Source organism: Telmatherina bonti, assembly GCF_933228915.1.
Source record: "Telmatherina bonti genome assembly, chromosome: 16".
Lineage (NCBI taxonomy): Eukaryota > Metazoa > Chordata > Actinopteri > Atheriniformes > Telmatherinidae > Telmatherina > Telmatherina bonti.
Genome location: NC_136614.1, coordinates 20,433,485 through 20,450,984, shown reverse-complemented (window position 1 = coordinate 20,450,984; position 17,500 = coordinate 20,433,485). Strand labels below are relative to the sequence as shown.

Here is a 17,500-nt window from a genome sequence, read left to right as displayed (position 1 = left end):
ACGTTGCTCATCTAAACGAATTACTGCTATGCTGTCAATTCTGACGTGAGCAAACATCAGGTTAAGTCAATTTCCTGCAATTGCAGCTACAAATTATTCAGGAGAATATCAATTTTGCCTTCAGTGTTTCATTAATCATAAAAGTTGCTGAGTGTCAGTACTTTAAGTAGCTGTATGATGTGGCTGGTAGCTGACTGTGCAATAGAGAACAGTTTCATCTGTTCCAGACAATTTATTGCTTACCAGTACAGAATACCATTTGTACATAGTTTTGCTTGGTTAAATCTTTAATGGGACATGACATGCTTATTACTAACTTATCTTAAAATCAATCTAGATTTTCTGAGATGTTTGTTGTTCTTACAAGATGCACCAATTCAGCTAGAACCCTGTACCAGTAGTACCAGCACAGCCTGGTTTTAAGTGTAACAGTGGTCCACAGTGGCAGCTTCTAACACCAAAGGTATTAATTGCTAAAAATATTTTTTCTGCCTTTTATCTGATATTTTTTGGCAATATCTATGTAGAGTCAACCAACTACATTTTCTTTAGTCCCTGTGTAAAGTTTTTTTTGTTTTTAATCATCCAAACTGTGCAACTGTGTCTCACTGCTGATTGGAAATGACTCAGTCTCTCGCAAAAGTGTTCATGTTAAAGCCTGGATCTATAAACATCAGCAGCTGACGGGTGCAAGATGAAAACCTTTTCTAAATGCCTTAGTTAATTAGTTTAGGTATGATTCTGTTCCAAAGTCCAGACTTAATCGAAAAGCATCAGCCGCTAGAAAATAAAAACAGAAGGTGAAGAAAATTGTAAGCAACCATGCTGTAACGAAACACATGTATCATGTCTCTCTGTATACCGTGCCTTTCAAATAAAATACTGTGGATGGATGTGTACATGTCTTTACCAAGACCCATGTCCCACTGTGTATCAGGAAAAGAGGACCATGTAAAGAGTGAATCCTTCTGAGTGGTCAACAATCTAATATGAAGCATGTGATAGAAAAAAATTCAGATTTGATGCTTCCTTTTGGATAAACAGCCTTTGTTTGTTCTCACAGGTCTGATTATTCTGGGTTTCTCTGTAGGATTTCCTCCAGATCAGCTGTCACCAGAGGCAACATTAATAAATGTATTACTCATTGACATTTATGCATTTTCTTTTCAATTATTCCTGGGATATGGATTATCCTCGTTTTCTGTTTATGAAAATGATTCGTCTCGAAATAATCCTGCAAGATGAGTAATGGCTTAGGTGTCTTTTTAAGCTGGTGTCGTTGCTGTGCGGAAAGTAGTGGCTGTGCTAGAAGCCAAGATTGACAGGGATTTTTTTTTCAATGTTTTCTAAGCTATAAATGATTCACTGAGATGCAGTGCCAAGTGGCGTTGAACATGTAATGTGGGCGTCATGAATGCTATTAGAAAAAAAAAAATCATTTAATAATGATTAAATTTGTATTCCAAAACTCTGAAAACAAAGTAAATTAGCCATGACTAAGTAAGTTGCAACTTTAATTATGAATTATGAATTAGGACCACTTTTAGAGACTGAAATCCATGCTGACAGAAGGCACAACATATACAAAATGTCTTTTTGCCATTTATATTTATATTAATTTCTTGGCAGGAATTATGTACGAAATACTGCTGATGCAATACAATAATTTAACAGAGCTCAATTATACTTTTTTTTTTTTTTTTAAATCCCTAAAGTGAGGACAACCAGTAGTATCATGGATGGATGACTGACATATTGAACGAAGTTATAAATTAGTAGATGTTTCACCCTTAAGTTGACAGCAGCCACCTATTCATTTATTTATTACATTTTTCAACCTATAGTGCTTTTATCGGTGAAATCTTTCAATCATTTACTCAATGACACCTTTCCCAACCTCTACACAGAGTACTAAAAATCAGTGCATTGTTCACGCTGACAGTCCCAGTAGACGACAATGCACTGTGCTAAATGGGAAAATGAGCAGGGTAATTGAAACACATGGTGCTCATCAAATCAAACAATACCAATTAAAATGACTAATTCTATGATTGATCACATTCGGTCAGTTTCCAGAGATTGAAAGAATTCAGTCAACGGGCTTGGCAGCTGTGTAAGTGCTGTTAGCTGAAAGATACATGCATTCAAAGACCATAACAAACATGCAAAGCAAGACTGTTGAAGGAAGACATACTGCATGTAACATAAACATGCACGGCACGCCCCTAGTTAAAGTATCCCCAAAAAGGTAAAACATGCATTAACACACAGCTATGTTCCCATTACTTTACTGGATAATATGCAAACATACATCCCAAGCAGTTTACTAGAAAGCAAATGCACTTATTTTTGTTGTTTCTCCACCAAAAGGTCTCCTTAGATTGCACAGTTAGAAATGAGGAAGCATCTTGGAATAAACGTCAGGTTCCACAACCCCGACAAAGTCCTTAGGGCAGTCATGACTGAATGAGGATCGCTCTCGCTTTCCTGATAACTCCTCAAATTAAACCTAAAATATGCAGATCTTAAAAGCTTGAAAGAGATTTAAATCCTGAAAATGTAAAGATTTATGCCCTCCATAGTTGTTTGTGGTAATTATGCACACATGAGCACTTAGAGGCAAAATGTCAGTGATTCCCAATCCATGATCTGTTTTATATGTTGCTGTTACATAAGTGCTGGGTAATGGGAAAAAACAAATAGACAAACAAGCAGAAGCTAAAAAGAAACCTGCAAGTCTATTAAGACCTCTGTGTTGAAATGATTCACTATGACTGCAGCAATAAAAGAGGCTAAGCTAGTATTTATTTACAAGCACAATACTGTCCTAGAATTTGGAGGCACAATATACAGAGCAAATTTGTTACACATGGGAATTCTGGGTAAAAAACTTATAAAAACAAGGTAAGGAATAGGACACCCCTTCCTCAGAAGCACCGAGGATTACTCTACATTTCTTGCAGTGAAACAAACTGTAACATTTTACCAAATACATGAAGAATCCCACATAGAAAGCATTGTTATGATTGTACAGTCATGTAAGAAACGTAGATTTTTATAGATCAAAATATAATTGCCTAGATTTTATTACTGGCTACAGACCACAGATGAACAACATATTTAACATTGCACCACATATTTCCATAACAAGTGCTTTTACCATGTAACAGCACTTTGTGAAAGGTCCATCCTTACTGCTTCCACATAACTAAGAAGTTAAGTAACAGGCTTAATTAAACCTGATAAACATCAGGTGTAAGCATCTCCATAACGGCGGTGTGGTAGATTGTTGACGCTGGACATTTAGCTGTGTGTAAACAAAGGAAAGTCATTATCAGCGATGAGCTTAGAGAAAAAACTGTTGCTGCTCAATAATTAAGGATTAAAGGTCATTTCCAAACTATGTGTGGACTTCATCACTTCATGGAGAGGAATTATTCCTCATTAGACTGCTAACGGACCTCAAATGGTTTGTTGGAATATAATTGCTAGTATGACTAGATCTATGACTTGGTTCTAGAAAAATGTACATCTGAACAAACCCCAAGACTTTAGAAAAAGGTCCTTTGTACAGAGAATACCAAAGTGGAGATGCTTGGCCACTGTTTTGTTTTAGATTTGACAACAAGCTCCTCTGTTTACCAAACACTCAGCTTCTTTCTCACAGCTTCAGCTTGACCAGAACAACATATCTATTATAGAATTATTTGGACTTGTATCCCTTTATCATTCATGTTCTTACACTGTGGTAAAATACTGCGTAGGACCTGTTTATGATTCAGGTTCCTACAATTAGGATGAGATTAAGGCTGCAACAAGTTAGCATTACCAAGTTATAATATGTTGTTGTTTACCTTACAAAACAGGCTTTTTCAGCATGTAAATAATCATTTTGATGCAATTTGATGAAAATCAACATGTTATTTTATTTATTTAGTTTTCTTTTTTAGGCAAATTCTGTACAGTTTGTATATGACACTATAGTTAAGTTTAAATGTTTCAAAATAAATTAGTAATAAGTTGTTAAGCTTAAATTCAATATTTAACTGGTTCAGGAGTCATTCTTTTAACTTACTAAAGCACGTTATGTTGTGACTAGAAATCGGGGTGACATTCATATGATACAAATGAAGAACGTGGGGTAAAACCTACTGTAAAAAGAGCTGCGTCAATTGGAAGCACAGATGTATGACAGAAATAATCGTGACTAATCGGAAAAAAACATTTTCCGATTAGTCAACTGTTAAAATAATTGTTAGTTGCAGCCTTAGATTGCTCTTTATGAAAGAATTGGAAACACAGAGGCTCAAAGGGGAAAGACATCCTCTCATAATAATCCCTTTGCATCCTTTTGTTCAGAAATGAATCTTGTACAAGAACATCATTTCATTATAATACACGGCAAGGCTATTGTGTGGAATGTCATAACAGTAATAACATGAATAACATCCAAATCACATGGTAGAAAAACGCTCCACTCATGTCTGATAGTCATAATAATGAAGAAAACTTTAACATGGTTACACACACACTTGTCTTGACTTGCCAAATGACCCATCAGCTATGAAAAACTACTGGATATCTGAACAAACCTTGGAGGGGTAAAACTGAATGAAGCCAGACTCGTGCCAGATAAAGTTCACAAATAATTTGCAGCACTGGGTTTTAATGTTCTCAGACAACCAGATGGAAGGGGTTGACTGAATGCCACAGGAAATTTGTGAAATTCTTGTCTTTATTGTAATAAGTGAATCACCTATTGAAGAAAATATTAACCAACAGGAATAAGTGCGTCTTGTATCAAAAAATACATTCAGGTTATTTATGTAATAACTCTGGAATAAAATATGTTCTCTTTTATAGCTTTATTGGCAAATAGAATTAAGTCCCAAATCCCAGTTTTAACTTGTTTTAACTGGGCAACCTTTTTAAAGACCTTACCACCCTGATGAAAGTGAACAGAACAAAGCTGGCACAGAAAATGAGTGCATTAGTTAAGTATTAATGAACTGCAGTATTATCAGTTCTAACTTCTTAAATAAACAAAGATCAAATATTTACTCTTTACTAGTATTCTGCACAACATGAAACATTGTATTGTTGGGAAGCAGCATTATTAGCTTTACTTGCCTTTGGTTTTAATGTTATGGCTTTTTAGTGTATGGATGGCCAAACACGTCACAATTAAAAATAAACACCTAAATGAGGAAATAATTCATTAAATGTATATAATTCTTTTACATTTTGACCATTTAATCATCTACTTTTTAACCAACTTCATTTTTATTCCCACATTTATATTTTGTTTCCATTAATGTAATATTTTTACACTTGTTTTGTTTATCTTTATTAATTTTTTTTTTTTTTTCCACAATTTTTTTTCTTTACCTTTCCACACTTTTCACTTTTCCAAATGCACATATATATTCTCCATACTCCTCCACATTTTTCTTTTCCGCACATTTTACTCCCTCAAGTATCTTTGGTGTCAACCAATCCAGTTCTCTCCTGTGTCACAGATCAAAATTGCCCTCTTAAACAAGGTAACTGTGCTACAATAGCTTGGAGTGATGCCGAGATCTCTTGATGGATTCTTGAGGAATGGTGACCCTTTGCTTTGTTTGCAAAAACATGCATTCAAAACTATCTGCAGGAGAAACAAAGAACCATGCACAACTTTATCACCGTAATGAGATGCCACAAGTCTTTGCAAACCAAGCCAGACAAGAATGGGTAACGCAAACAGGGTCAAAGCCAGGTGAAAATACCATACACATATGCACACAATGGTTATTTCATTCATTCACATAACACAGTACACTGTTTATTTATTGTTATTATCATTACCATCAACTAAATCTTTCTACAGTTTGCCAGAGACAAATGTAAGATGCAAAAGAAGGAAATGATACAAATAAGAATAGCATGTCTGTAAAAAAAATTAAGAAAAAATAAAATGGTATGAATGCATATGCGAACAAAACAGAAAGAAAATCAGGAAAAGAGTTTTGAGGAGAGAAACAAAAGGATGTTTGTATGAGCAGATGGTAGAATAAATTAGTGGATTAGAACAAAGAGCCCATTAAAATGTATAAAATATATAATAAAATAAAGAATAAATAAATAAATTAGGCAAAAAGAAACAGTCACCAGGAGATAAACACAGAGACAAACAGAACTCCGATCTGGCTGCGGTATGAACCATTCATCAGGGCCAAACTCATAGCGAGGTGTTGAGTCAGACAGAGCAGAGTGAGGCAGGGTCAGGATGACAGATGCTCTCTGGCTGGCACTTACTCCAAACCCATAGTGCTGATCCACAGCTAATAATAGACAATCCACTGAAAGACACATAGTGGACGGTTTGCTCTCTCAGCTCTTTGAGAGCTTGTAAAACCAAAGTTTTATTGCTTTGGCTTTTGTCTGAACTCTGCCGGAAACTTTGTTATTTTCTGTGAGCTAGGTCAAGTTGCCCGATTGGCTGCAATGTCTCGAGTTTGACATTTTCTGACCAAACAAAAGCTGTCATTACTTGTGTCACAGTACTGCCAGATTCCTGTGCTTGCAGATGTCATGTGATAACATTATTATTATTATTATTTTAGATTAAAAAGATTTGTAGAAAAACAGAAGGTAGGATTTCACAAAAATGATTCTTTTTAAGATACCAGACATTTTCTTACTTAAGCAATCACAAAATTCCACTATAACTCCTTCAAAACATGTTTTCCTAAAGACTTATTCTAAGGCTGCTTCGTCTTTTGGCTCCGTTAGTTTCTGAGGAGAAAAAGACGAAAAGCTTCTATTTTCATATCTGTCCACAACTTTAATACTTGGCAATGCACTTGAGGGCAAATGGGGTTTAAATGAATACAAAAAAGTGCACAGCAGGAAGAATGTGGATTGCAAAAGATTTGTTTGTAGTCAAAAGTTATTTCATGGAGAAGTATTGTTTGAAGAAACTATACAAATAAAATTTGCAAATATCCATGATCCCAGGGAATTATTATTCTGCCCTCCAATTCTTATCTTGTCTGTGACTTATAATTACCATTAAGAATAGGTTTCATTGTAGAAATCAGCTCACATCTGTGAACTTGCGTTAATAAACACATGCCCCCAGTTTTCAGCCTCTAGCAAGAACAGGAAGAAAACAAAAAAATGTTTAAATTGACATTATTTGACAGTTCGGGTTTTTTTTTTTTTTTTTAAATATACGTGGTTATATAAAAATAACCCACTAGGTTATTTTTTCAGGGGAAGGGCTCCTAACAGAAAGAGAGAAAAGTGCATTAATATGATTTGATAAGTTTAACCACTGGATATCTAACGACAACAAATCAGTAAGTGAAGGCACCAGAGAGCAAGTAAATCACAGCCATCCAATCCAATTTTTCCACTTGTTGTATGAGGAAATTTTTTGCAAACTCACTCTTTTTTTAATATGTGGTAAACTATTTTCCAGTCCAGTCTTTTACAGTGGTCAATTCCGACAAACGTCTGCTTCTGAAACTTTTTCAGAGCGAGCAACTGCATTTAACATGGTCCCGTATTTTTTGGGGGCCAAAAGTGGTCATGTTTTGTAAGCAAATGTTCAGACAATTTTTTTATCAAGTGGTTCTTATAGACTTTTAATATTTTCATTTTTCAAGTTAATATCAAGACCATATAGATTTTCCTCCACACCACCCACACCTTCCAACATGAAACCCTGTTATGATTAGATCACACTCCAATCGCTCTTTAGTCAGTTCATTTAGTTGACAACACCCCCCTACATACAACAGTCATATTAGAAAAGCCAGAGTGCTGTCAGAACCACAAGACATTACTGATGCAGTACAGTGGTTGGTTGGGACCAGTTTAAACTTTTACCATATCTTACTTTCACCATTTGTAATTATCACCCAAGGAAAAGCCATCAAGAGAAGTGAAAAGTGTAAACAACAGTTGTGTGTTTCCAGTCCTAATTCGCATGTCACAGTGAGCAGGAGCACCTCCTGTTCGCCCTCCCTCAACTTCTACCCAATCAAAACGCAGTCTCTAGAGACATGTATCTGTTGGGACTCAGAGAGACAAGATGAGGTCCTTTGGGAAGATTTGGTTCTAGAGGATGTAATGCTTTGGAGCAGAGGGAGGTTATTAGCTTATCAGAGAGCAAGAGAGACAGAAGCAGAGGCAGGAAGTGACAGAAGTGTTTCCAACAATATACAGTACATAGGAAATGTTCTTTTTTTCCTGGGTATCTAGTTGAGCTCGCAGAATTATTTCACTGTCAATTTGTGCCTCAGCAACATGGCAATCCTAAATTCTCAGAACTGTAAAATTCAATGATTGTGACCATAATAAGATGAAAGATCAACATTTATTTGTTGTGACTGAGAAGATATGCAAAATGCCAAACCATCACCAATGGACATAAAGTATTTTATTAGAAATATTTAAAGGCCCCATTATATATTTTTTTTAACAATTATTTAGGTGTCAGAGGTGCAAGATTTTTTCTTTATAAGTGCATTACCCCAAATTCAACCTTGGTCTTTAAAATCAGCCATTCCCAAAGTGTCTCTAGTGAGCTCTACAGAGAACAGGCTTTCTGTGTCTGAACCTTTAGATGTTCATGAGCAGTGGTTGTCCATGCAAACTCCACGCCTCTTGCAGGGAGAGCATATGCCTTTTACTGGTGTCCACTCTGGGATTTTAGAGGGCAGGCTCAGCTAGCAGAGGGGGAGGGTGGGGGGTGGTGGGGGGTCCGTTGGCAGTATCAACTAACAGGTGGAGTACTACCAGACTCACCTGTTTGAACACACATTTGCAAAAAAGTGGAGCACGCAAGGGAGAGGGGTGACAGAAGTTTTTGATTTTCGGGTCTCTCACACAGATTATGGCAAAACATATGACCATTAGAAAGTGAATTTTGCATAATATGGGTCCTTTAAAATATCCCAATACAGAACATTTTATACTGTCATATGGAAAAAAAAATATTTATACAAAAGGTACAGAGAAAACATGGACAAACATCACATCACCCAACAGATATTATAGGGTTTTAAAGTCCAGTGGGTCTGTGGAAGATTTTATCTCCTCACCAGACACATTCTACATTTAGCATAAACCAGAACAAGAGAAGATCCAAGGAGCTAGGACACCATGAATGTATTTAGTTGTTGCATCTCCAGCTATTTATAGACACTCTATTGCCTCTGGGGAAGACAATAAAGTCATGTGACAGTCTGTAGAAAGAAGGGGGTCATTTTTACAAAACACTTTAATGTGCAAACAAAACTGTTCAGCTTTGCAAACTCTACGTAGAAACCATTACATGATTCGCTGCTGCATGACAAATGTAGAATGTGACATTGTTAAAAGATGTATTTTGCAAACTGTTATATTTGCTGTGTCATACATAAATTCATGCAAACAGCTGTTGTTGAGTTGTAACTGTTGTGCAATCTGGACAGAGGAAGTTTGAAAGCACATTTGCTCAATTAAAGTACTTTTACATTCATCCGCAGAAGAATAAATCAACAAAGGAGGTATCTGGTTCACTCGAAATTCATTCTGCAGGACATTAAGCAGTTTTGCACTTTTCAACACGATATTTGTTTTAAACAGTGTGTATCAGTCACAATAAGAATTTTATGGTTTGATGCAATTTATTGCAACCCCGGGCATTTGACTATCCTGCAGGCTGCTGTGGAGCTAAACCTGTTTTTAATCCGCTAAACTTCTCTTTAGGATGAGATGTAGACCTTCACATAGATGAGTTATTATTTTTTTAATATCTACAATTTGGGGGTTCTGTCAGTTAAGAAGTTTCATCATGAGATTTTAGTTACTAAGTATTAATGATAGTAAATTCATTAGAACCAACTGTACATTTTCCATTTAACCAAGTGTTTGTTTATTTGGACATCAAACTTTTCAAAGCATCTTATTTTTCCTGTTGATGAGCCAGTTAGTGAATCCTATGTTAAAAGAAATTCTATGTTAAATCACACTTTGGTTTTATCTGAACGGAGTACATTGGTGTTGCTACTTCTCATGAAGAAAAATTTCAGCTTTAATAAAAGGGAAAAAAGGAGTTGGAAAAAAAAGTGTTTCTTTGGTCCTATTATTAGCCTTTAACACAGATGTTTGGGTACTTTAAACAGTATGCATGCAATGTCCTTCACGCAGACGCATACATGCAAATTATAACCCTGCTATCGTGGGTATCAGTAAATATCAGTGAACACAAAGTTTGACGCACTTACAAAGTTCTATACAGTTCAGCTCATGAATAAGCAATTTAATTCCCAAGTTCAAACAGATACTCTCAAGCCTTGTAGATCAAAAGTCATGGGAATGACTGAAAGGATGAAATAAATCGGGGAGATTTGCCTACCTCATCATAAGTGTAGCGATAGTCCGCCTTCTTTGATTTCAGATCCCACAGGACCACGATCCCAGACTCAAATCCAATTATAAGCTGGAAAGGAAGAGCAACAGGCATTCAGTGAGAAAGGCAGGGATGACAGACAGAGGATAGAGAAGACTCCATGACGGGCAGAAAGAGAGGTAATACGTTTGGCTTCCCTGCACAGCATGAGAGGAAGTCAGGTTTAAGCAGCCTACAGTAGCACAGGAAAAGAAACCTGTTACTGCTGGCTTACAAGAGGTGCTAACAGAAAAACAAGACGGGCTTTACAAGAAGTATAAAAGGTGTTTCTTTTTGTTCTGACAACTTACTGATGGAAACAACAACTGTCACGATCACTGTGCTGAGATTTAAATATGTGGCATTTATGTATGTAACAAAAGCAGCTGACAAAAATTTTTACAGTGTGGTGGGAGTACATAAACTTTGTGTAAATAAAACCTATTCAAGGCTTTATTTTAGTTGACAAGCACATTAGATTCTCTCAGAAATTAATATAATGTGTATGTGTAGTATTTAAATGTATCATTGTTGTCTATGTAAAAAAAAAAAAAAAAAAAGACAGAAAATCATAAGGCGGCATAAAACTGCTAATAGACACTCGTCTAACTTACTGACATTAAAACACTATAATCTTGCCTTTCTATGTTTCCTAGAGTGATAATACTGCTGGCTTATATTCAAAGTAGTAGTACTTAAGTGTAACTGATGCTGGAGTGTGTTTCAGGCTTATGTGTGTTTGTGTGAATCCAATTGTTTCTCCATCACGCTGCATTGTTTTACAATAGGGTGCCTAAGAAAGCTAATGTTCTTCAGCTTAACAAAACTGAGTAAATGGATTAATCGGGCCAATTAAGACAACAGTTTTGTCAAATTGGGGGAGTACGTGCTGGAAATTATTACAATCTGCTGCTATTCAGTGGTGTAATAAAATGAACCAAATACACTGTGATCTTTTGTGGTAATCATGTGGTAATTACACAAAACAGAAACGGGTCGGATGCTAAGAAGCGCTTCATCCCAATGTCTTGTCAAAAAAAGTCTTCCCAGTACAACTACTTTAGAACATAGAGACGTCAAATTAATTTACCAGATCAAATTTTCTGACGATCAGGTGACAATTTTGATCTGACTTGTTATTCAAGCACCACTAGGAAAAGCTGGACTGAGTGAAAATTGCATCTTCTCTGTTGTCTCGGTTACTGGGTTGGCAATTTCTGCCAGTTTGATTGGTTTATTGAAAAAGTAATGTTAGTCCTTATACAAATCAGCTAGCTTCAAGACGCATTCTGTAACTTTTAGACTTAAAAACTGCACTACATAACTTTTATATCTGGGATGCAACGTTACATTTCACTTGGCGAAAAATAAGGAACTAGCTATTTTGGACACGCATTGTCACTGATTCAGCAAATAAACACATTAAAAGAGAGAAAAGGACATAACGTAAGTATTTGTAAGATTTTCTTCTGCTGGTTGGAGAGAGCTAACAGGTTGGGTAGGATGCAAGATGGATGCCGAATTAGCAGTCGATATGGGGTGTGTGACAGGAAAAATGGCCTAAGTTCTGTAGTGTGTCGTTAAAGTTAAGAGATTGTAAACAGGAAGCCATGAGGCAGGCCATGCACAGCTCACAAAGCACTATGATAAATAGAAACAAATTGTATCTATTGTGATTTTTGCTGTGCAATACCATCTTTTATCTTAGCAGTTGTCTATATTAGCTCATTTTCTGTCTAGTTATTTGCATGTTTGTTTGTTTTTTTTAAGAGCGTGTTTGCCTCTTTCAGCCATGGCATTATCATGCAAGGACTGGTCATAAGCTTCACAAATTAAATGAAATTAACATGGGTGAAAGTGGGACTAAGCTTAAAAATAAGAGTAAAAAAACTGCAGATGAATTTCTTGTGTTTGCATGTGTGTGTCTTACCTTTCCCTCATCCATAGGATTATCACTTATGTGGACCACTGGTCCTGGGTGAGCCTTGGAGGACCTTGAGAAAGACAAAGACACACAGTCAGTTCTTTTTTGTGGAGCAAAACAATGTTTGTCAGACAGAATGGTGATGTTTTGTTAATAAAACACAGCTTGCTGAAATCGATATTATGTTGAACTTTCAGAAGCAAAAACAAGCCGAGAACAGGCAGACACAAAGATATTATTTGACAGTCACAAACTGTCAATTGCTCAGTCGCAAACTGCAGGAACGCTAACAATGTAGTTGCCAAACGCTGTGGATTAATATTGTTTTTACTGAACATCTTTTTAGTCTTGTGGAAGAATGGGTGTGAATATAGCTTGAAAAATGGTAGTAGACATTGTTTGGTTATGTGCATGCGTAATATGTTAATTAGCCATGTGCATAGTATTGCTCATGCTAATTAGCCATGTGGAGATTTTTTCATGTACATATCAAATAAAAACTAAACTGGAAATAAAATTGCATATAAGTTTTTCATTCATGACTTAGAAGTGATTTATTAAGGGTCAGAAACAGGACCAAGTGTCTTTAAACCTGTGGAAGAGGCCTGCTGGTAAAAAAAAACAGAGCTGCCAATCACTCCAAGGTCCTAAAAGACAGCTCAAAGGCATAAGCTCACCGAAGGTTGTGATAAATGACTGTGTCAGTTCCCAGTAGGGATTTGCATGTGAATGTGTACGTGTGTTCATTTGCATGATGGTGGAGATTGTACGAAATGCTGGCCTGCTCCCCCCTCCCTCCCCTTCCTGTCTGGGTTTTACCCTCCAGACAGCCTTATGTCAAATCTCCAGCAGAATTTTTCTAACCTGCTCTGCCTTAAAGGGATGTGATGGGAAGGTCACTGCTGAAAAAGAAGCGACTGTTGCTTCTCCTGAAACATAACCCCAGTATCACGCAGCAAAGGCAGGAATGTCAGACAAGGAGAAGAGACTGGCAGCCAAATGTAAGAAATGCAAAAAACAGAGGTCAAGATCTTTTCCAGACTTATGTCTCATCATTGTGAAGTTTGTTAGCTCACTTTACAGTCTAACAGCGAAGGCCTGGATATTCTTAAATAATAATAATAATAATAATAATGATTATAATAACAACAACAACATGTTTTACCCCCAGAAGCAACTTATATCTTGAGGTCAGTGGCAATATATTATATGGGAAACACACAATTACACAAAAAGACTCTACCTCTTAAGGAAGGAACATATAGATATCGATATATAGATAATAAAGATACTAAATATAAATATATAGATTGATACTATATCGTACAGTGTCTGTACCAAGGTGTTTTATATTTTCTGTAAGTCTGTTGTGGTCAGAGCAGATTTGTAGCCGGGCAGCAGCTTTAAGAGACTGAACAAACTAATCAAGAAGCTGTTGCTGTGGTGAGAACAAGTCTGGAGACACAGCAGCTGCAGGTCCAGAAAGTTGTGCAGTAGTTGACAACGAATAAGCAGACAATTCTTTGCATCCTCTACACAACACAGTGAAGAAACCAAAGACTGTGTTCAGTGTGAAGCTTCATCAAGTGCCAGACAGAAAAGTACCTGAGATCATTCCTGCCTGCTGCCATCACCCTTTCAGAACATAGCACTATAATCCTCAGATTCATGTTCATTTTAAAATAAATAATTTAAAAACACAAGACTGCAGTTTTCATCTTAAATATAGAGTAGTTTTCATTTCATTTTATTATTACGGTTTAAAAACATCCACAAGACTCTTCAATGACATCACGTATTGTATAGCAATGAAGTACAAACAGATGCATCGGCTTGTTCCATTTTTCATGTTTTAGCTCTGAGTGTTTCCAAATATTCTCAAAGGGCAAAGAAAGGTAAGCGAATTTAACAATGTATTTGTGTGTGTGTGTTAGAAGGTAGCAGTTCGTGGGCAGGCAGGCAGTCAGTGAGTCTCTATATTTAGCCTGTTAGTGCTGGAACCTTATTACCTAAGCTCTACTGCAGCCGGAGCTGTTGATTTATCTAATCCCCTTTCACTGTCTGTCTGTGAGCTAACAGTCATCCACACCAGCACGCACATCCGCAAACACACAACTGCATGTCAGCACAATTAAGACGCATCTTAACACCATCCCCATTTGTAAACAATGCTCTTTATAGCACAGCAAACATTTACTGGTGTAGGATTACAGAATCCACCTTCCTTGCCGGACCCTTTTTTCCCATGTGGCTCATCTCATCGGCTTAAAAGTGCATTCTCTTTGCTCCCAGGTGAGAATTTAAAAAAAAAGATTTTAACAGCAATAAATCTGACATGAACATATTCACAAAGTCCATAAACACACAATCAGGTTTGAGGATAAAGGAATCACCATGGCAACAGAAGCAGGGTGGGCACACTGCAGACAGGATCCCAAAAAAATCATCCATACCCTGTCACAAATACACTAACCCACCCACTCGAACACGCACAGTCCGGACATGTTTTCCTGCATATGCACAAGTGCACGTGCATGTGTTTATGTGTGCCTCTTTGGGTGTGTTCATGCTGTTATTCTCATTGCATTTTTTCACATTTTATTACATTCATATTTTTCAGCTACTGATTCAAGGTATTCAGCACTGATTGCGTATTAGAACACTTATGCTCACCGGGAGTGTGTGCAAGAGTGTAAAGTTAAACTGAATAATCCACTGCAAACATAACCTTGATATCCTTGATTCAGGCAGTCATCTTTTATAAACCTGTGCTGCACCAAATCCATCTCTGAGTGTTCTCCTTACCCAGTAATGCTTTCAGTGCATTAAAGAAAATAGACTATCGCTTTTTATGTGAGCTTTGCAAGCAAGCACACGAGGGCCATAAAGCAATTGATGGTGGGTGTTTAGACGACACAGCGGGGATGTTTAAGCAATAGGAAAGTTAACACCTCGCTGAATTTAACATCTACTCAGCGCACACACAACCACGTTTCCTTTTACATGACAAATATAAAATCTACTATATGTGACATAAAAAATTACAGTGATTTATGAAATGACGTGTATTTGAATAAAAGAACCTAGTCAGGGAGAAAACTTGTTTAAGAGGTAAACTAGATTTACAGATAAACGCTGGCAAAAACACACACATCAGTGCTGAGCATCTGGAGTCAGCACAGGTGATTATCTCTGAGGGCAGTGACAGCTGCTCTGTAGCAACATGGCTTAAAAAGCAAACTTGAAGTCCAACAATACTGTGAAGACTGTGTGTATTATAAATACCAAGATGTGATGTTTTTGGTGGAAACAGGTCTGCTTGATATGCATAATACGGTGCTGATTGTTTTTACAGATGTCTATATTTTAAAGCTCAGATTGTAATTAAATATTTTATTTAACAACCAGGAGATCTAAAAAAAAAAATAAAAAAAAAGTCCGTTTGCAGCTTCAACAAAAAAATAAAACCGTAATTAAAATATACAAAGAATAATTTCAGTAAAATGTGTGTTAAAACATAGTTATCCATGCTATATAACTACAGCAAACTGCTGGTATTTCTCAAATTTTTTATGATCTGTTGTGATATGTTGCCATGACAACAAGAGAGTTGTTTCTACAAGATTCTCAGATTGTGCAGGCCAACAATGATGAATACAACAGAAGAAGGACTGCAGTTATTGTCAACAACAGGTGATGTAATGGACATTTTCCAAAAAGGGAACATCTCTACACTGCAAACACTGAACGTTTGACTTTGAGTTTCATTTTTACTGCATGTAATGTTACATAGTTTAGTGGCTGCCATGTTTTACAAAAATTCAGCAGTTCTTCTCATTTATGACGATTTTTGAACCACATCACTTCTGCTACATTCCAACTTTTCAAACCGGCTGTTACTTATAATTATTAAAATATTCAGAGACAATGTGCTTTTCTCTTTAGGGAAAAATTCAATAGAGAACTCTGATTTGGATGAAACAGTTTAGGAAAATGGATGAATTAATGTTAAGTTTATTCAATGTAGTACAGTTCAATTCAATAATGAATTTGAAAACCAAATCTTTGGCAATCACCAATGATCACTTAATTCATGCTGAAATGGTTGGTAATATATTGCACATTAAACCCTGGAATAGCAAGATACATTCCCCTGAGTACTGCTAGCTGAGGACTTCACGTAGAAACTGTGAGCATAAAAAAATTAATTCTAGCAAGTATTTACAATAGCTTCAGGCCTCTGAGTGAGAGTGCAGGAGAACATGAAAGCAAAAGAACAAGAGATGCCTCAAGTCAACATGTTCATGTGAACTATGTGTCACAGTAAACTGTTAACATTTGCCACTCCTGTCCCACTTCTTTGCTCTGTGTATCTGTTGACCATTTAGCCGAATCAAGTGAAACACACACAAAGTAGCACCAAAAGGCACTGCCGGATTATTAACATTGTTCCACACACAGCACAGTGCAGGTCTGCAGGAGAAAAAAAAAAAAAATCAGCCCCATGTGAGCACACAGATTTCCATGTTGCCTTACTGCCCAGCACGTCGCACTGACTAAACTAAAGTGCGGCGCAGTTGGTGTAGGATATGTGTTTATCTTATAGCGTAGTTCAGTTTCCAGCAGTAGCTTGGGAACAGCGGTGTGAGTCATACAAATACACAGAGTGCTGGGCCAGGCTGAGCCTGGGGCCACTGGCACAGCAACTGCAGCTCGTCTCCAAATAGCAGGGCCCACGGGATGATGACCCCAGTACACACTACATCCTAGCCTCATTAGCAGTAACAGAACAGGGGTATACTGGGAAAGGCGTGAGATTAAATGTTTAAGTAAATCTTGCCATAACAAGTGCTAAACTTGGTTTGAAACTCAGCTCTAATGAAAAATGTGTAAATCTAGAAAAAAAGAATGATGGATCCTCAGAACTCTTGTAACTAATATAAAAACTTTATTTAATAATCTGATCAAAATGAAATTTTGCTGGATTAAAAACAGGCAGAAAACGCTTCCATTTAAGAAACTACAACTTAGAAAATGTTTGTTTGCCAAATGACTTGGAACGTAATCAGACATGTCTCTGATTAGTGAACTGCCACTCAATTAGTCATTCCAGCAACTCCAGATACAGCATTTTAGATCAAATGCCACGTCTG

General features: G+C 36.7%; 1 protein-coding gene across 4 annotated transcripts in view; it reads right to left on the bottom strand.

Moving 5' to 3' along the window:
- The window catches only part of stxbp5a (syntaxin binding protein 5a (tomosyn)), a gene marked incomplete at both ends in the record, with an annotated part of 113,395 nt that overhangs the window by 32,586 nt on the left and 63,309 nt on the right, over nt 1-17,500 (bottom strand). For all 4 annotated transcript variants that reach the window (XM_079255447.1, XM_079255448.1, XM_079255449.1 and 1 more), the window contains 2 exons: nt 10,391-10,474; nt 12,354-12,417. In XM_079255447.1, coding sequence (XP_079111573.1) covers nt 10,391-10,474; nt 12,354-12,417 — 148 coding nt within the window. The remainder of the gene's footprint in view (nt 1-10,390; nt 10,475-12,353; nt 12,418-17,500) is intronic.